Here is a 21,634-nt window from a genome sequence, read left to right as displayed (position 1 = left end):
CATTATAAAACAAAAAAATATGGCCAAATACTGACAAGATTTTACCTAACCTCTTTTCACCCTGGGGAGCAAGCGAGTCAAAGAGCACAACTGATTTTTGCAGGCATGCCTTCAAAAAGAAGAAAAACACGAGGTGATGTGAAATGCTCGTGTTTGATACATTTATAGAGACTGTTGAAACAGAACTGCCCAGGTGTGTACATTATAAATATGGCAGGCTGCAAAAAAGATTACCCCCCAAGCCTCGCAAAACTGTCCCAAACCGAAGAGCAGAACAAGCACCCTTAGCCCTTGCAGCTCTCAGCTCTCACGAGCTCAGTGAAGCCAACAGGCCCGGCAGCGCTGCGAGCCGCGGCAGAGCGGAGGCAGCTGCAGGTCGCAGAGCAGGAGGCTGTCACCACAGCGGTCCTGCTAGCAGCCCCGGCTCGGCTTAGCCGAGCAGAAACCCCTGCAGTGGCAGCACGTGGGGAAAGCTGGGGTCTCATCCGGTCCTCCTCCAGCCGAGCAGGATCAGGCAGAGTCGAGACGCAGCCTATTCAGGTTGGAGCACTGTAAAAGTCACAAGGTTTTGGAGAATAAAAAAAAAAGGCTGAATTTATTATTTTTTAAAATAGACTCCTGCTAGTACAATAGTACTTAACACTACTATTTATATTTTGTGTTGTCACCAATGTTTAGTAACTGGGGAAACTGATGTCTGCCTAAAAGTCTGCCTAGTTTTTCAACTATAACATTTTGCTAGTGCGAGCACCGTCCTATTCACGGGGCCATTCTGTTGTGGGGCACCAGACATTTAAGACACCGATGATCCATTAAGGAGAGCCCACCAGTTTCTGTAGTGAACACAGACTTCTCAACCATCTCATTTGCCAGCAAATTTCATAAAGCATTTAGATTTATTACAAAAATTGTACCAAGAAGCATTACATGAACAGTCCACTTGAAGTTATCTAGAAAAGCTACTAGAGAAAAGCTATTAAGAACATGCTATTCCATTGCTATAATTGCTGGCAGGAATCATTTTTATTTGGAAAACGGGCAACACAAAAGCAGCAAGTGCTGTGGCTACAAAGCAGTTCATTAGGCCAGACCAAAGGCTAGAGTTTAAGGTCATGTTAACTCTCATGGAGACTTTGTCCCCACAGTGGAGCATAAGTGGACGAGACCACAACATATGGAGCAAAATGCCTCTTGGAGAACGGCACCCCCAGCAATTGTCATTTCCTTCAGTGCTCATTCAAAGCACTTTGGAGGAAGGCCAGCTGGAGTTTTGGTGCAGATTTCACTGCCTTGATTCACACAAAACCCTGACCTGCACAGGCCAAGGAGGCACAGACTGACAAGGGGAAGCTATAGGGTGAGAGCAATGCAAGGCAGCCTGCCCAGAGAGAGGAAACACCATTCCCCACTGCTCCTCCTCCCTGCTCCCTCCCCTAGTAAAGACAAGGCTGTATCTGACAATACTATCTAAAATATTTCCAAACTACAGACACTTTCTGGCACAGCGCACTGAGCTCTGAAGTATCCAGGCTTTCCACATAGCAAAAATAAAAATAAATTAAGAATTCGGGAATCAGAATGATTGCTGGCAGGAAAACATCTTTGAGGTATTGTGTCATAAGAAAACGTGTGACTGCATTTTTCTAGCAGTGATGTTTCTCTCACTTTTCTTTGATTTGGAATTCGTCTTAAAAAAAAAAAAAAGCTGGCTGCTCTAGCTCACAGCAGATATGCCTCTTGTGTTTATTCTCTAACTCAACACACTTGAGACAAATGTTACATAGAGTAAATGGTGCTTTAAGCAGAGCTTGTTAAAGTTATATGCTGCTCTCTCAAGTAATTTCTGCAAATTCAATCGTCACGATATTCTTACAATTTTTAAAGTCCTCTTTTTTTTTTTTAATACAGGAAAAAAACTTAGCTTTCACAGTTTCCTCTAGTTTATGAATATTTCAAAGCTGATAAAAAAGAAGTGTTCCATTCTGTCCATCAAAGACATTGTTTTTGTTCATTGGAAGAAAGACTGTAAATAGAGGTGCTAGCTTAGTGCTCCAAGCAAAACCTATTATTACTCACCTATAAAGGAACTATAGCATTACAGTATTATAAAAGATTACAGCACACAGAAAAAAAATCAAGAAGGATACCAACATTAAAAAAATATCTTTTAAAACCAAGATGTTCACGGATTAAAAGTAACAGTTCCTTAAATCTACTTTTCTCAGCCATAGATTTAAAGGTAAGAACATCTGAGTATCAACAAGTATAATTATTGTCTTGTTATTAGGTTACACATTTTTCTCCTTTGGGGCCTCTGGAGTTCTTTCACGTCTTCTCTAGTCTCCTCCTCCTCCTCGTTTTAAATAATATTATTTTACTGATATCATATGCAACCACTGGGCATCTACAGCACGAGATGTTAATCTAAACTGAATGCATCACCAAATGAGGTAGCTAAACATTAAATGGTTAAAGGATAGACAATAGAGCATCTAAAACACTGGATACATTCTCATTTTGTGTTACAGAGGCATGTATCAACCTCAGTCGGGAAAAAAAACAAACACCAAATCACCAAATCCTCACAAACCTGAAACAGATTCACAAAATTCACATTTTTACAGAAAACAAATTCCTTTAGTAAGGCTCAAACCAAAGGAAAAGCTGACAAAACCAAGTAAATGATATTAGTAAAGTAAAAGTTCAGTCAGGTTGTGCTAGCCTTGTTTTCCCCCTTTTAAAAGGGAATAATTTGTTCCCTCAGGTTGTGACAGATCCACACTGGAGACCTTCCATGAGTAATATCACTAGAACTGGCACAAACATATGTTGAAACATATGCTGAAAGACCACTTCATTTAAAACATGTTTTTCATCCAGTTACAAACACTTAAAAAAAAAATCTTCCTCTGGACTGAAATTTCTTATGCCTCATTTCCAATCAATTACTTTTAAACTGAAAAAAAAAAGTCAACTAAAAAAATAGTGAGTCATTCTTTTCGTTAGTTATCCAAATATTAAGCACAGGATAAGATGGCATTCTAGCTTTTGAAGAGAGATCCCTTACATCTGAATCATAAAAACAGCTAAATTATTTTTATGTCCTACTTTTTACATCGCAGTTTGAAAAGTGTTTCTCTGCTTAAAGATATCTTCCACGGTAACTGGACAGTCAATCACCTGTAATTCTAGCAATTAAAATTTCTTTAAAATAATGTAGAGTTTCTTTAACACATTTATACACCTTGTGTGTATAAATGTACACCTGTACTTATTTTTTGTAATAAAAAGCTTTGCTTATGACTACAGCTACAAATATTTCACAGGAAAAAAAAATCGTGGAACATCTTTTTAATCATGTTAACCCTCTTTGAGACCATTTTTTTTAATGGGGAAGTGTCTTAAAAAGCCTCGAGGGCCTGTGGGTCACAATTACACAGTTCTAAGCAAATGCACTAATGAAAATAAAATGGTTAATTCATCCTTTTCAAATATAACTGCTTTCTCTAACAAATGAAAATTTCATACCAGGAAGCTCGTAATCAACTTTTTCTTGGAAGGCAAAAAAAAATAAAAAAAAATCCAGCAAGAGCCTAAACCCAAAGCTCTAATAAATACAACCACAAAACAAAACCATGCAAAAAACACATTACTGATGTCTTCCTTCCCCCATTCAAATCTTTGTTCTCTCCCCCATCACACACATCATTTCAAAGTGAGAACAAATTCTTTCAAAGCTTTTCTGCCAATTTACATCTGGACTGCAAGAAAGAAAGGTAAACTGAAACTTCACGGAAGAATCTTTGCAAAAGCATTATAAAGGAAGAGAACACGACCAGAACCCACGCCTGTAAATACCCGCAGAGTCTGCTCCAACTTCTGTGGCTGTCATTAGGTTCTTATGTCTGGATCCAGCAAGATGAACAAGCAATGAAGAAACAAGGTCTTGGGGTGATTCTTTCCGCTTTGGGTAAAACTACTGAATGCCAGGTAATCACGGTGGTTGAAAGGCACCTCAGGAGACTGGTGAGTGTAACACCCTTGCTCAAAGCAGGGTCAGCTGCAGCAGCTTGCTCAGGGCTGCCTCCAGTCAGGTCTTGGGCACCTCCATGAACACCTCCAAACCTACTATGCATTAAACCAGAGCACCCGGACCCTCCATAGATGAGAACTGAGGTTTTGGTAAAATGAGATTCAGAGCTTCTTCATGGCAGTAAAAACACTCAACATCGTGTATGCCTTTCACAAAGAGTACGCATCTGCCCCAGCAGTCTGACAAACAAGCAGAGATTTAAGAAGTCAACCAGTTAGTAAACAAGTTTGTTGTTTACAAACAGTGCTACAAATAAAAAAAATAGCTTTCTCAAATGTTGTAAGCAAAAACAAAGCCTGAAATAGTTCAGAAGTGAATGGAAATATTTGCAGTGCCAATTCTTGCAGTAATAGAGTAAGCCCACTTAATTTCAAGTGTCTGATGTTAAGCTGCTAAGACTCTTCTTGCAGATAACTAACAGCTGTTACTTAAAAATAAAGATTTGGAGATCAGGGGTGTAGAAGAAGAGGCAATCCAATATTAAAACAGTAGCTGTCCAGATGAAGACAAGAGCTTATCTGAGAAACTGCACAGCAGTGCAGCGGTGCAGAGCCCGGAGGCGCTCTGGCCGCAGGGGGTTATGGAGAACATACGGCAGGGAGGAGCACGCAGCGACGCAGCACCCTGCGACACAGCACCATGTCTCCTGCCCTCGGGCACCGGCTCAGCTCTGCTGGCAAGTGAGGCAGGTGGCAGAGCTGAGCCCCATCCAGCCCCTGCTCAACAGACCAGGGTGATCGCTGCCATCAGCAGCCCCCGGCCTGAAGGGTGTGAAGCTGGGTTCATCCACCAGCATCGTCACACGCAGCAACGTGGCCAGGATCTGCACTACATCCTCCCAGGGCTTTCCCTGGGCAGGATGCTACGAGGCTGGGAGCATCTCTGACGCCCATTAGTTATTAATACCTCACACCAGAGCGTCCTCGATTTGAGTTTAATCAGACCCTGAGAACCAGAACAAACATTTCACAAGCACTAAGTCTGAATTTCCGCTGAAGGTCCAAAGGGCTCGCAACATCACCATCACCACAAGCACCATGTGATTTATGAAATTTAATTACGTCAACTGTGGCACAGTAAAGAAGAAATCCCAAACTGACATTTTGTCATGAAATCCAACAGAAGCTAACTTCCATATACTTCATAAATAACAAGTAGATACGAACTTAAACCACACCCACACGTTCTATTGAAATTTTGAAGTGAGACATTTTATGTTTCAGCTTATACTGAGAACAAAAATCAGTATTTCAGACTACATAAAGACAATTTACATAAGTAAAGCCTCTTGCCCAAATTGCACTGTATGAATTATAAATTTTAGTTTATCACAATCTAGCATTAAGCTAGATTAGATGATTTTTCCCATAATGCTGGTGTTCCAATTCAACCACAAAGTAATCAATTTTGCACCTACTGCATTGCAGAATAAAATGTATTTACATTATAATCAGCATTTAATTAGCATCTTTAATTTATAAAAAGCTAGAAGAAATTCCCTATAGACCACAAAACTTAGAAGAATATGCTCTGAATCAGATGTCGCCAGTTTTTTCTCTTTACTTAACAACGTTAAGTTTCTTCTCTTTACTTAGCAATGGAACAACCCTTTATTTAAAATCCTGATTCCAGCAGAAAACATTACTCCTGTCAGACGCCAACCCATAGTACCAGCTTTATGGAAAAGAAGCCAGTGAGGGGAAAAATAATTTCCTCTGACTTGCTCTGCTAATAAGGCTCAGCAGGGTTGCCTCTCCCATGAACGGTCTTCCCCAGAAGCCGTCAGCCACCTCAGGTAAGACGGCAGGAAGGCCCAGAGGGTAGTGAGAGGGTGAGGAGACCAGCTAGGGATGAAGGCCCACTCCTGAGCTGAGCAGGGAAACAGCAGCAACAGGCATAGGGACGGCCTTGCACATCTCTTTAAAAGGAACGAAGCATCCCCTTAAAAGCCTTTGCTGCTGTTGTTACCTGAAGAAACAGGATATACTAAAAGGATCCTATATCAAGATTTCAAAATTATTTCATTTTAAAGCATTCAGATTGACAATGTCTCTTTCTATCTGCTTTTATAGCAGATTAGATCTATGTTTTCTTCAGACAGAGAATCACCGAGAAGTAATGCAGGAATATCCACTTCGATTTACTTAAAAATGACAAACTAACCTCTAAAAAACAACTTTACTAAAACATGACAAATAATTTTGAGCTGCGATTTTACACTATGAGGGAAAACCCAACCAGGAACAGGTAATAAATGCATCACTGATTTTAATGAAAGCCTGCTTCCGAAGAATATTTACAGTCACAATAGTGACAAGAGAATCATCCGGGGAAGCCGTATGTCTGAATTGTTTCCCTGAAACATTTCTGTCAAGTTCAAATGTCAAAATGTATTTTATTCACCTGTTACTGCCAGTACACTCCAATAAAAGAACTGAACAGGCAGTAGGCATGTTGCCTTAGCTGCCAAATATGCTTAATGAAATATGAAAATTACTTAGGTTTAAGAGAAAAATTTTATGTGAAAACCAATTTAATACTAGCAATAGCTATAACTGTATATAGATGGACATTTTTTTGCCCCCAAAACCAACTGCCAAAGTTTTTTTTTTACTTGGAAATCTCCAGAGAGATCTGAGCTGTCTGAATAGCATTTGATGTTATACAAAATAATCTGATTCAATTAGAAACTGTAACATTACTTGCAGTTGCAAAAAGGATTAAAACGAAAGCATTATTTCTGTCTCAGTCCCAAACTTGACTTCAGGACTGTTTGAAGGAAATAAAAATAACTAACATACAGAATTTCTAAAAGGATCCAATTAAATTTACATTTCTACTTGATGTCACTAAAGCAGCCCACGCTTCCCCAAATTGAAAAGGAATGGGAAAAATAATGCACTTTCTCCTCTGTGCCCTTTTCCTTCCCAGTGCCAGTTGCCCCTGTTGTTCCTGCTAGAAGGGTATGGAACTGAAGAAGGTGCTTCATGTAACTTGTGCTTTTTGATGTTTCCTTTCAGACATAACTCTTTCTTGTCTCCGTATCGCACGCTATGACAAATGGATCATTTCTCACTCCTTCCACTTACTCATCATTGACAAAACTGCTGGAATAGAAAGGAATTATTCTCAACAGGCACCTTCAGTTACACGTCTGACACTGCAGTCATCTAAATCTAATCCCTTTTCAAGCTGAAATAACCTACTCAAAGGCCCTTTGAGACACGCAGCACGTCTATATTCTCTGCCTCTCATGCCTTGAAAACATCACAAGTATGCTGAAGCATCTCCCGTTGCTGTGGCTTCTTTCAATGTCATTCATGAAGCTTTTAAGACTGCCATACGCTTTCTTGATACGAGAAGTTAAGAGTCCAGACTAGCAGAGCCCCCAGTTTCAGCATCGAACAAAATTACACCAACTTCAGGTGCAACGTGTACAGCACTCACTTATGCACGGCCAACAGCCTCTAAGAGCCGATGGCCTGAAATCAGACAGAGAAAGGAGATTTTATATAACTGTGGAGTGAAGGAGCCCTTGCTTTATTTATTGACAGATACATTGCATCTGCTTTTCAGTCCTGAAAGATTCTCAGGCTATCACACCCAGAAGTCATTAATTTTCAAATTTTCCTAAAATCCAAGCCATTTTCCTTTTTATCAAGGTCTGTAACAGTTGATCTCGTGACACTGGGGGAATTTGTTAGCAGCTGTACAAATGTCAGTTTCCTGAGGTCTACTACTCAAAACAAACCAGGACACACTTTCAGAGGGAGAGGCAGAGACTTCAGTCCAAACTTTGGATCTGCCTGAAAACTTTCATTTTCACCAGATAAATAGTATTGATACTTCAGAGAATAAACTCTTTCCCCATTAATGACAGTATTTGTGCATACGCTCACTCTATTTTCCTAAAGTTTTCCAATTATTCTTTAAATATACATGAAACCCACACATATACATACTAACAGAGATTTGGAATGAAGAATTTCATCCCAAAGATAACTCTGCCAGTTAAAAGACATTGAAATCAAGGTATGTAACAGAGCATTATTAGACTACCTAATGTAATCTAACCACCTAACCCAAGCTTCTGCGATTAGCATCAATGATAATAGTACAGTTTAAGCTCAAAAAAATAATTAAATCTGTATACTACATCTACACAACAATAAAGGGAGCCCTGTAAGAGCTGAAATGCAGAATACCAAATGTGGTTTCACAAATGAATAGGTATGAAGTTTGGCAGGATCTCAACTTCAGTAAAAACATATTACTGGCAATCTCACACAAATGGAAAAATGCTTACTTCTGCCTTATGTTCCTACAGAACGTCTACTTGTAGGGAAAACACTATCCAAACATACAACCAGGTCAGACTGTGCCATAACATTCAGTCTTATTACCTCACAAATCAATGGATACATCTTGTATTTATATCATTTTAATCTGGATGCTATCAGTATTGATCACTCTTTGAATGCTTCTACTTAAATTAATTCATGACAGGATTCCACAAGTAATTCTTGCTGAAGCCTTTTTACACATTAAAAATACAAAATTAATATTCCCAGTCTTTAGTAGTGGAAAATGTACTGGTTGTCACATCTATTTCATGACAAACTCACTTGAAACACACAAGCATACCTTTGACAACTCTATGAACGCATAGGATAATAGAATAGTATCTCAAGTATTTCAACTGTCACTTGTTTTAGAAAGATAGTATCAATACAAATCACAAATTAACATTTTAATAGTTTTAATTTACATTCACCTCTTGATATCAAAGATTTTGTTAGCATAGTAATTCCATACTACCGTGAAGCCATGCTATTTCATCTCAGGCAACAGACAAAGGCTAGCAGGGCAAAATGTACAGACATGGATAATGAGAACCACCTTGCAAGTTCTTGTAATCAAAGTTCTGCAAATACCAGTGAGAGGGAGGATTTCCTATGCATAATTTCACTTATTTGAAATATGAAGTCTATGAGCATTTCTACTTTTTGTAACTTTTAAGTCCAAACCCATTTGTTTTCAACCTATGGCTCACAGGTTTCTTCCAGAAGGATCCACAAAGGAAAAGGATGGAAACCAGACCACTACCAGGAGGCTTACATTCTCTGAAGTGAGTTCTGCATTGCCACCACTAAGTTTTCAATGACCTGCAAACCAAAAATATATCAAAAGATCCACTTAGATTCATCTTAATCATTATCTAAACTCTCTTAGCTTCTGTTTGAGCAGGTAACATCCAAATCTGGTTACGTTTCATTTCTGTTAAGAGAGAAATAGAGAGGACTGAACACTTTTTTTTTTTTTTTTTTTTTAAAGATACATGCCATTAAAGAAATAAGGCCAGCTGAAACCTACAGAGACATTGATCCATACATGCTACTTTTTGAAGCACTTAAAACAGTGGTATAGCAGCTGAGCTGAATGCCTACAATTTTCTGTTTTGTTTGAGATCAGTATCAATACCACATTTGGACTATTCAAGGTTCACATCACTAAACGTCTACAAGACTAAATACACGACATGACCCCTTGTCTTCACGTAGTGTCTCCCAGTAATTGACTAAAATCTAACCTTCCAAGCCTTATGACAAATAGACGCCATTTTAGAACTCTGGAGTTACATGAAGCAAACGTTCTTCAGCTCACTACAGCGAAAAAAATAAATTAAATGATCTATTATTGGGTAAAAAAATCATAGATGCAGCTGTTAAGATTGTCTCCAATGCTCATCATGAGAAGCAATGATTTATTATTACGTCACATTTTTCAGCTGAAGTCCAATCCTCAGTTTTAAGCTTGGGCTGTACACTATCCCTTCACTCTCACAAACAATTAGGGGAGGAAAAAGAAAAGAGGGAACCATTTTCTTGACAACCCACTACACTGAAGAAACAAAGAATGCACAATTTAAGCGAGTTCAGAGCTATTGCAGTTTTATGTCAACAGCAAGGCATGGCTAAAGGGACATGTGGCCTTTTCTGAGGCAATCTTTCGCACTAGCAAGTTTCTTTATAGTATATTTTGGTGCCTCTGTCTTGAGAAATATCATGAAAATGCCCTGACCCTTACTCCCTGACTTCACCCTCATTCATTCTGCACAGCTTCCTCCAATAAGTACCCAGTTCCTCACACTTGCATTCCTCAAACCATCCCTAGATCTTAGCCACCAGCCAGATGCCTCCCAACAAAAGGCTCCTACCTTTTCCTGCCAATAGGTACAAGAGGGCACCCAGTGCAGAGATGCACTGAACAGAAGACAGCAACTTGAAAATTTCACCCTTCAGTACCTCTACCAACACTCCAAACATCAAACAACCAAAAGTCATCACAAGTTAGGGTGTTCTGGTGACCCTTCAGAGAAAGAAGGCTGTCAGACTGAATTCAAACACTGATGCTGAGAGAAATTAGCATGTTATAATGGCACCCTATGTTATGCTCACTCTGCTAGATAAGCCCTTCATGGCAATCTCTTAGAAATTAAACTGGTGAGAACCTTGTGGTGTTGAACAAATGCCAGAGAAGAACTCCGAAAGTTATAACCACGTTAAATGGTTACAGCCTATATCATTTCAGTCTGAAACAAAAAGCTTATTCTAAAACTGTTAGGTACCCTGCCACCTCAGTAACATACATTTGAATGAACTAGTTGTGTTTTACTGTAGCAATCTAGCAAATTTAAGATCTAGTCATCCACTTTTTCCTTTCATCTATCATTTCTGGGCTCTGGAAGTAGTTTTAAACACAAGAGTCCAGGCCTTACTGATTTCTATGGCAGAAATAGCAACACTTGCTCATTGAATATCCTTTGCCTGACTTCTCTGAATAAGCTTTTACCTTTCAAACTTCTTGTTCTTGCATCTGCAAATATTTTTTTGACGCTTCTCCCTCTTTACCTGACTTCTGTTGTACTGCAATATGAGGTGCCTTCCAGCTGACTATCTTCAAAAGTATATATGATTTATTTACCTGAAAATAGCAAAGATCTACATGGAAATAGCATATGTACAAATTACTGCTCATTAGGGAACGTAACACTGAAATCTGAAAAGTTATTTTGCAATCCTAAATATAACAAATGACTTCTCTGTTTAAAAAAAAAAAAAAAAAGAGTGAGAGATTTTGACAAAGTTCTTACATTTATGTGATTTGCTGAAGTAGATTTGAAATCAGTGCATTTCCAACTGAAGAGTACAAAAAGTTGCCCTTGAACATATTGTTACATGCTTTATAGCTTTATGTCTCAAAATCTTCCCTAATTATGTAGAAGTGATTTTTTTTTTTTTTAATCTTTGGAAGGTCTGAAGACATTCACACATTGAAAATACATAACTTCTTAAACCATTGCTTGATGCTACTGTTCATATTCTCCCGGAAAAAGAAAACCAAGAAGGAAAGTTGTACGACTAACGTAACCCCCCCATACCTCCCCCAGTTGTTTTCCCATAGACTGTCCTGGATCTGAACCAAATTACATGTCCTAGTGTTCTGGAAAAATTTACTTTTTCATCAAGATTTAGATTTCTTTTCACTAGTTACATTTACTTCCTCACCACCACCACCACCACCTCCCCACCTTTGCACTGTTCAAGTCTAGACTCCCCATATATCTTATTTCTATACCTAAAGGCATTCATAATCCCCTTGGTCACACTAGCATAGTCCCAACTAGATCTTGTTTTTATCTTAAAAACTGTAAAGTTGTTTTTTTGCCTGAAATAGAATTTAAAGATGGCATTCCATAATTATCTGTCAAATGTATCACTTATAAAGTTTGTTTAAAGAATTTCAAATTCATGCTGTACAAACCCAAAATTACCATCTCCTATTACACCTGTCCTTCTGTTTCGTTATTGCTTACCCATTCTTTTTCCTTCCCTCAGAAAAAAAATGAGTACGGATTCTAATGCTGCCTACAGTAAACTTTTAAAACAAACAACTCTGCCATGGAAGGCAGGGGAATCTTTGTTTTCTTGGACTACTTCAAATTGCAAGATGACTTCTGCATTTCCCTTTTCTATACAGCATGGATTCAGCTCAAGCATGACACCAGTCTGTGGATACATCAAGTCAAACACTGGATACTATTTTGAATGCTGTGACTTATTACAGTTCACATTGTGCTGAACAGAAGACCAGTTATTACCTAACTTTATGTATAATCAAGAGTAGCAGGAGGAGAAAGTCTCTATGCAGAGTGAAGATGCTATTTAAATATAAACATACACAAAATGTTTTTTCATTTGAAATGTGCACGTTCGTGATGTCTGACTGTTGTCGCAAGTAATCACAAAAGAAAGTTTATTTTAAATAAGGGACAGAATACAGTTTGGTTGCAAAGCACTACATAATTTAAATCATTTTTAGTGATCATGTCTTATTCGCACACATCTTAAACTTGTTTCTCCCTAAAATTATTTATAGTTTAGGACTTCTTGTGACTTCACTATGGCCTGCAAGAAGTGAAAATATAACAAAAAGATCTTCAGTGCACATTTCAAATGTGTGTGTTGTTTCCGTGGAATATGTATTCCTTTCACAAAAACTTTCTAAGATATTTTCTACCTTCTGTATCACACATCTAGTGACCTAAAGTGTGTAGGTATGAGTACATAAATATCATCAAAAACAACTTGAAGAAAACATAATAAAAAAGAAATGGGAATAAAGTTTCCCATATCCCTACCCCTTTGTATTCTCAACAGACTTGAAACAACTGCATTAATGCAGCAAGCAATAGCTTGTAAAAGGATGCAAACCAGCTGAAACATTTGACAGACAGTGTTAAATACCAGAGGATTCATATCAACCACTTTATTTGAAAAGGTGCTTTGATGTTGGCTATCTTTCATGTACCTCTTTCATGGCACATTAATAAGGAAAACTGAGATGGGGTAAATTAAGTCCCAGGGTCATATCTAGAGTTACAGCACTGCGGGTACCTGATGAAATACGGATTAATGCTGCATGAGCACTGAATAAATAAAACCACTTCTGTTAACCACTCAAACAAGTTTTACAAGTAGTTCTGAATTTTATTCGGCAACTAGACTTCAGACATCTTAATCCCCCCACACTGCTTTGAAACCTAATTATCATAATGTGAACCCGAATGTTAGGTCCCTTTCAAACTGCGAGTGCTATGAAGCAGAAAAGTAATGGGAATTAAGCTAGTGTAACATTAGAAATGTAGAGGCATGGAACTTGAAAGTGGCATTTGTTAAAGCTGAGAGAGCATAATGTAGATATTCAACAACATAAAACACACATTTAAATTGAAAAGGATATTTAAAGCATGTGCAGACACCTATAAAATACAAGCGGACCTAAAACCCTGTAGAACAAACATTTCTAAATCAATTTCTTGCCACCAAGGTCCAACTTCAAAAGGTATTAAACAGTCCTATTCTACCTTAGCAGAACATTTCTAAGTATACTAAAGCAGACGATTTAAACATTAAAGAAAACCAAATGAGAACTTTACAACACATTACAGACTTTCCCCTATTCGTCACAGTGCAGAAGTGTTTGAACTTAAGCAGCAGTAAATTATTAATTACACTGTTTATAAAGCCTTGAGAGTAAGGAAAAATTTTTCTGTAAGCAGTAGCAAAGGATTTCATATTAAGTTAAAACCAAGCATAAGAGAAAACAAACACAAAGCCACCTAGAAAACAACACCCCCCAAATACACTTTCCTGGCTGCATTCTTTACCAATTGCTGAAAGCAACCAGCAATTCATGATACCTGTTCAGCTTTTTTTCTTTTTAAAAAAATGAACTGAAATACTTTAATGTAACAACTATATTAGAAAAGCTGGGCCAAAAGGAGTGCCTGTACTGTGACAGTGGAACCGCTGAGATAGAAAGAAAAATTGTGATTTCATTTTTCCAAATATGATTGAGCTGCTCGTCTTGTCCTGCTTTAGTAGAGTTCATCTGGCATTCAGACAGCTTTCATTTCCAAGATGCCTAGAACCAGCAGCAATCAAAGAACAACAATTGCAGTGATCTAAATATGGAATAAGATTCCTGAATTTTTTCAAGATTTTAATTTAATCCAAAATGGCCAGTGAAATCCTAAAAATTCATCATCTGCCATGTAAATGCTGAACACACTGTTGTTTCATTTACATTTCTGGTCCTGTTAAAACAAATACACTTGTCTAAAACAGAACATCTGTTTTGGTTATAATACAATGTATCTTTGGCAAGAACTCACAATAGAACTAACATAAATAATCAAGAATATTTATTGAACCTTGTAACAAAAACTGATTTGTAACAAAAACCTGAAGACTAGATATGACTGTCTCTGGGCTCTAGTCCAGTCCTAATCTAAGTCAATAAACATAGCTCTAAAAGGGAAACTACACTTTAAAAAAAGTCCTGCAGTTATTTAAGTTGGATGTAGGTATCTGAAAGTGTGTTGGTTGTAAAAATAGTGAAAAATATTTGCTTTAAATCAAAAACTGTCAAACTGAGTCCAGACAGGTTTTAAAGCCACAAGAAAAAGTGTGTCACATGCCTCATTTCCTACCACTGTCTTCTCTGATTTGTCTTCTCTCTGACAAGCTTCAGTAAAATTATATTTACTTCGTAATTGCCATTGCTGAGGACTTGTTATTTTAACAGTTTGCTTTTTGTATATTTATTAGCATCAGTAAAACACAAAGAAGTCATCAAATAAAATAGTTACGTTTGAAAGAAACTGGCTCCCATAAACAAAATTATTTTGGAAATCTCTTTTGATACAAATACAACCAAAATATTTTAAAGTGAGAATCAGTTAATTTGATTATTGTCACTATTTCACCTTTTCAGCTGTGTATTCTCATTGATGTCTGTGGTTAAGTGCTCGCTACAGTCAGACTCTGAAGTCTGGGAATATCTTCATGTACAACTCTAAAATGACTGCCCAGGACTTTAGCACTGGAGAGAATTTCAACACATTTCTGTAGATAAATACATGCATAGTGGCATTACAGCGGACATGCACAGACATGCATGTAATCACCAAGTATTCAGGTGGTTATCATTAGCCTTGATTAGAATGCACACCTGTCAAGATTATTTGTGCATGCATCAACTGCACACACTTCCTTCTAAAATAACACACTTTGTTATTGTCTCCTTTCCTTGAAAATGCATGATTCAAGTTCTGTATGATGAACTGGACAGAAAAAGAGTATGAAGAGATTATTTTAATAAACAGTTCTGATTCTATTCTCCACTTCTAACCAATAAATAAAATTTATATCATATTACAAGCTTTATTTGCCAAAGAAGCCAAAGTCTGTAGTGCCTCTCTGTCTTTCTAAATGCCTTTTCTGAATGACAGCTTAAGAAGTTAATCGGGGTTCTGATTTTAAAACAACCCAAACTCATCTGCCCAGAAATTTCACATTTTGATTCCTTTGAGAAAAGGATTGTAAATTAAATATCATTGGCAATTATCTGAAACGTGCACAGAACAATTAACTGAGTTCAATTTTGTTAGGCAAGGATTTCCAACTTTGTGCAATTTAGTGCATTACCAAGAGGCAGAATGCTTTGGAAATGGTATTGTGTTAGATGGAACTGATCAGTTTAAGTACTGAGGTGTGGATTTTTTTTTTGTCTTTGTTGTTGTTATTTTTCTGTTCAAACACTAAACTGCTTTGTTTTTTTTATTATTTATTTATTTACAATTGCAACCTGCTGGAGCAGATCTTCTTTACGAATGAATTGCTGCAACGTTACTTAATTTGCTTCTCACAGACTTTAGATGCAAAATAATTTACAGAGATAACTTGATCCCAAATGCATACAATGGGTTTCCACAGAAGTAGTTAAAGATCTCTGTTCAGCCTAATTACAATTCCCTCGTTTTCCTCTATCATGAAAAAACAACATAATCAAGGAAAGACTTTATACATGGAAACAGAATCTTTTGTGTGATCTGAAAATGCATGGTCTGTGGGACATTTTTCTTCCATTTTTAGTAAGATGATCACCAGAACATATTCTTCCAAGCTGTTACTCATAGCTTCCCTCAAAAAGGTAGAGCAGTTCTCATAATGTATGCCTACTGGCACCCATTGCTCAAGTGATAATTCTGTACTAATTGTTCCTCAGTTATTGCTTGTGTTTTTGAATTCAAACTGACAAATTCCAGGCATTTTATTTGATTATGAAGTGTGTGTATCTAGAGTCATCCTTCCTTTCTATTACTAAGAAATACCAAGGAGATTAAGGAGGAGTTTTCTGGAGCCAGAAAGCAAACAGAGCAACCACCCTGCAGGATTCAGCAGCATGGCTGCGAAACTGCAGCACTGGTTAAGGCAATGAGATGGACATAAAACCATTATAGCAGAAAAGGCAACATGAGAACCTCAAATCTTCAAGAAAAAACTCAGTCAAAACTGTCAAAATGTGAGAAAAAAAATACTAGGACCACAAGTTCAGTTTATCTGTAACCCCCCCCCCCCGACAGTATGGGGCCACAAAGGTCAACAGCATCAAGAGTCACCTGTAACATACAGTACAACAGCAACAACAACAACAAAACTTACACTCTTCCAAACTTTCTTTTACTACACAGTACCTCAGTGTTCTACACATGAAATCTTAAGTAGGAACCAGCTTTCCATCACACAGGAGCACATCATAAGGAAACATCATTAACTCTAATACAACAGAAATAAATACTGAAAGCAAGAACTATTTTGATAATGGTTGTTTTCATTTCCAGGAATCAATCTTGAAAGTCAAGACTATATTCATATATTTTTCCTACAAATATCACAAGAAGTTTTGGAAAAAAACTAAAAGTAAGAGAACTATAGAGGTAGTAACTGACTTGGTAACCTATGTAACTTCTTCCTTAGAGAATTTATACTAATTCCTGCTTCACCAGAGCTTTTAATCATTTCTAAGCTTTACTCTTCCTCTCTCCCCCATCAATTATTTTGCAAATTCTATAATCTTGCTCTACAAACAGGGAGAAAATATTGAAGCAAAAGAAGAAAACAGTATGAAAACCATCCACCACAGTATTGCATAAATATTTTTTCTGTATAAACTAAACTGTTATTTCCATTTTGGAGCATATGGCCAATAAATAAAACCACTATTACTTTCAGACAAATAGTTTACGCTAACATAATGAATTTTTAAACTATATGAAATGAACAACAGTGAAATAAAACATTTGCCAAGAAACACACAAAATGAAGTATTTTTCATTCTCTACTGTCTACAAAAATCTGCTGTTTTGTACTTGGATTCAAGAAATAGGATGCATAATTTCACAGAAGCTTGAAAAGCCTCCTTCCTTTGCAAATCATTAAAAAAAATCAGAAAATCCTTACTATGTCTCTTAAAAAGCAGATTGAAGTATGCAAATATAAGCTCATTTGAGAAACAAAGACCAAGTGCAATTTAAATTAAAGTATAATGTAGTAGGAAGAATACATTTGTTGAACATTTCTGTAAAATAACTTCCTAATCTATGTAAAAAAAGTTCCATTAACTGTATATAGTAGTTTTAAAAGAAAAAGGTCAGAACTTTCTCAACAATTTAGATAACTTATTTCAGCATGCTAAGATAGTTAAAAGTAAATATTGCTCTTAAACTTCAGCACAAAAGATAATCTAATGTCAATCACCAAAAACGCTTTAAAAACATATTAGGTGTGAATAAGAAAAAAGAGAAGTTCTGCATGGAAGAAAAGAAAGCAATATAGTACAGTTACAATCGAAACCAAACGCAGAACAGTTTAGTTTGAACAAAGTAATGGATAAAACTTGAAGTTTTAAGAGGACAAGTCACTAGGTATTCACTAGGTATCAACAAAACATTTGCTAAGTATTAACACGATATTTATTTCCAGACAACTTAACACACGGAGAATTAGCAAGCATTCCATACCAGGGTCAGACAACACAAGCTCTATCATTTGCATTTAAACTTCATCTATCAAGAAATAAACACACAATGCCAAACACAGATGTTGGAGTTACTATTCTCTCATATTTTGTTGTCATAATATCAACAGAGCGAATCTCAGGAAGAGAAAATAAACTGCTTCACTGAGTCTCTTACAGACTCAGGAGAGCTACTTCCATGCTCTGAAGAGCTACACCCTTTTTTCTTTGGACAGAAGGATGGGTCAAGCTTGACTCAAAACGGACAAAGCAACAAAAAGAACCACTTAAAAACATTACATTTAAAAAACGCCTGTAAAGTTAAAATATGCTGAACAGATAAACACCATGGCAAGCAAAGATATCTTACCAGTAAACAACATCCAGTGGTGCAAAGTATTTCTTCATAATTAAATCGGCAAAGTAAGCTTCTGTTTCCCTGCAGGCCGTGCCATTGCCAATCACAACAGTGCTACAGCTTTGTGTGGGGTAGAAAAAAAGAACAATTATTTTTAGCTATTTTTTTAGGCTTTTTTATACATAATGTTCAGTGTACATCAATGACCAATACATCTTGTTTTACACAATACAATGGCCGTATTTAATAAGAACCTATTCCTTGTAATATCACACTGCGCTTAACAGGTTTTCAATGTGACTTGAAGAGATGAGTCAAAGTTTTCACTCATTTGTAAGAATGGCAATAGCTGGGGAAAAAAAAAAAGGGTATTTCATATTCGTAAAAGAAGTGTAATGTATTTACAGTCCTAAAACTCATTCACCTGGTATTTCTTTCATCTGTTATGCATCAAGAAAAAAAAAGAATGCACAAGCAACCAAAATCTTAATTCTTTAATGGGAACATCATAGTTTGCAACAGCTTGCAAGATTATTGGCTGTGCTGGGGGCAGTCAGAGGCAATCAGCTATCAAATCACAAATGTTTAAAGCCAATCTAACGCTTAAAGACAAACTCAGCTGTATACTGTGGCCGTTCAGCAACTGATTCAGTGAACTGATGTCTGTCCATCGGGGTTCCCAAAATGGTTCAATACAATAAAATCATGCTGTCCCTACTTGCAAGATCATCTGGAGATCTATCTGGGCAGGGTTTTTTTTTGCTTAATAAAGATCTTAAAACTAAACAGGGCTTTTGGAACAGGGAAAGATCAGTGAGTGGTTTGGAGTGGGAAGGGGGGGAAGATAGTGTGGCTATCTTTGTACCTTAGCTGAATGTTAATTTCTATTCCTAAAAATAAACGGATTGACAGAGCTTTATGGGAATACATTCATAGCATGCAGTCTTAATCATAGTCATTGTTTCATTTCATATGCTTGTAATGTATACATCCTGTAAAAGCATGAACACAAAGGAAAATAAGCTCCGAAGTACAGAAAAAACATGAATAATTCCAGTTAAATCAGTAAAATTTTGATTCTCCCCAAAGGCCAGTACTGATACTGCGAAGATTTTCATTATGTTTAGTGAGAAAGAATAATAAATGGAAGTTTCCTTAACATACTTGAACTGTTGTAAAAGTCTCTTTATCTTCTCAGCTTCCCGAAATCCTTGACCAGAATGCAAGTAGACAATATCAGTATGGAGTATCTGACCTGGAACAAAAGGCAAAGCCATTTAAAAACAAAATAAAAAAAGACAAAGGCAAAACGAACAAACAAAAAAACACATATTCCAAAGCTATTTCCTGCTGAACTACTCAAGTTGATGATTCACAAATAAAGCTTTTTAATAAGCCACCTTTCCCCTTTGTTTTTGTATCTGGTTAGAAGAAAAGCATGGTGGGCAGAGGACAAAAACTCTTTGGCTGCCAAAGCAAATTGAGCTGATGCATTTTCCATTTCCCCGAGACCATATCCAAACAACAAATAATGAGCATGTAGCCATAATAGACATATAAAATATTATATCATCAAAAGAGAAAAGTAGCAATTTACTGCAGAAGATTTAATGCTATAATCTAGTAATTTTTATTTTAATTTTTAAGGCACATCTACCAAAGAGAGATGACAATTAGGAATTTAGTCTATAGACCTGCATTCCAAGAGTACCAGAACTCCATTGTCAGCTCTTACCATGATCCCACCTATCAAATATGGAAATAAGCATGTGTTAACTGATACTTAGACCTCGTGGTACAATGCAAGCTAATAACTATTTACTTCAGCTTCATTGCCATTTTAACTCATGTCAGAAACACATTTCTTACACCCTCTTTGGGCTTGCATATTTCCAGTCAAAAGCAAAGACAAAATAAGGAAAACAATTTCCTCTTGCACCTAAAGAGGTGTGTATCCCCAGATCAAGCTATGATGTACTGGGAAGGCTGTCTTCTACATCTGTCTAAAAATGAACTAAAAGGTTCTGCAAATACAACATTTCTGACTTCTCACATTAACACACATACTACTTTAACACAACAAAAGGTCTGATAAAGTGTCCAGATGTCCAAGATACTACCCATGAAAAAAAGCTAATTTATAGAAAGCACTTAAATTCAAAAACTCTTTGTTAAACAATAAAAATGCCAGGTGTTCTCTTTGGTGACTACTGAGAGGCACAGTTATTTGAACTTGTATTCAAGAAGGCAGAGGGAATTTTAAATTCTATTTTATTAAGGAGTAATAATACCAAAGGAGACACTGAAATCCATGTGCAAGAAATTTAACTTTATGCCTGAAGAAAGGAATTTGCAAGACAGGATGTGTGAAAACCACTAAAAGCTTAAACAAAAAAAAAAAAAAAAAAAAGCAATTTGATAAAATGTATGGTTTTGAAAGTACTCCTTCCTGCAATTGAATATATATATGTATTTTTAATAGTCCTTTCAAAAAAGATGAATATTTTTAATTGAAACTTACTGGTTGGTGAAATAATAGCCAACTTGCAGCCATGCTTGTAGCCAGGATCTACTCCCATCATAGTACGACCCCTCACAGGGCTGGTCAGAAGCAACTGCCGAAGATTTCTCCCAAACATCATCACAGACTCTTTCTCTGCATCAGATGTCAACTTCGATCTTAGAAGGATGAAAGCAAACATCATTTTTCCCTGAATTAGTTCTCAAATGCACTTTCAAGTTGTTCCAAATTTATAAGGTTTTTTTTCCACTTATGTTTTCATCATCTCTAACTAAATATTAGACTTTCACTCATGTTTTGAAAACTTAAAAAAAAAAAAAAAAAAAAAAAAAGGATCGATTAGAACCAGAGAGAATTGTATAAGAAAGTAAACCAACACAAGCAGCGTAATGGAAACACCAACAAAAATGTACACATACCAATTAACATTCAAACATCAACTCATAATTTTGAGTGGAGAACAGCTTCCCTTGAAAACTGATACCTACTTGCAAAGAAAAATGGATTTGAGGAGGACACAGACTGAAGTTAGAGTAACTTCCCAGTTTTGAAAAAAAATCACTACCCAGAAAAAAAAGGATCATCATTTAGGCTGAGAGCTACTGGAGAGAATGTGCAAGGGCCTACCCAATTAATTGTTAACACACCATGACTTTTGAGGCGTTTAGCTCCATCTATGAATTAAGTTATTTAACAGGTATCACAGAACCATGTAGATTTGATGCATTTCTGTAAGCGA

At 36.8% G+C, this 21,634-nt stretch overlaps 1 protein-coding gene across 10 annotated transcripts in view; it reads right to left on the bottom strand.

Annotated features, from left to right (window-relative positions):
• SRBD1 (S1 RNA binding domain 1) overlaps positions 1–21,634 on the bottom strand; it is a 127,677-nt gene that overhangs the window by 74,269 nt on the left and 31,774 nt on the right. For all 10 annotated transcript variants that reach the window (XM_035559707.1, XM_035559734.1, XM_035559758.2 and 7 more), the window contains 3 exons: positions 20,896–21,053; positions 19,539–19,629; positions 18,387–18,494 (listed from right to left, as the gene is read on the bottom strand). In XM_035559707.1, the coding sequence (XP_035415600.1) occupies positions 18,387–18,494; positions 19,539–19,629; positions 20,896–21,053 (357 nt within the window). The remainder of the gene's footprint in view (positions 1–18,386; positions 18,495–19,538; positions 19,630–20,895; positions 21,054–21,634) is intronic.

Source organism: Cygnus atratus, chromosome 3 (assembly GCF_013377495.2).
Source record: "Cygnus atratus isolate AKBS03 ecotype Queensland, Australia chromosome 3, CAtr_DNAZoo_HiC_assembly, whole genome shotgun sequence".
Lineage (NCBI taxonomy): Eukaryota > Metazoa > Chordata > Aves > Anseriformes > Anatidae > Cygnus > Cygnus atratus.
Note: the sequence above shows the minus strand (reverse complement) of the source record. Positions and strands in the feature narration are given on the sequence as shown.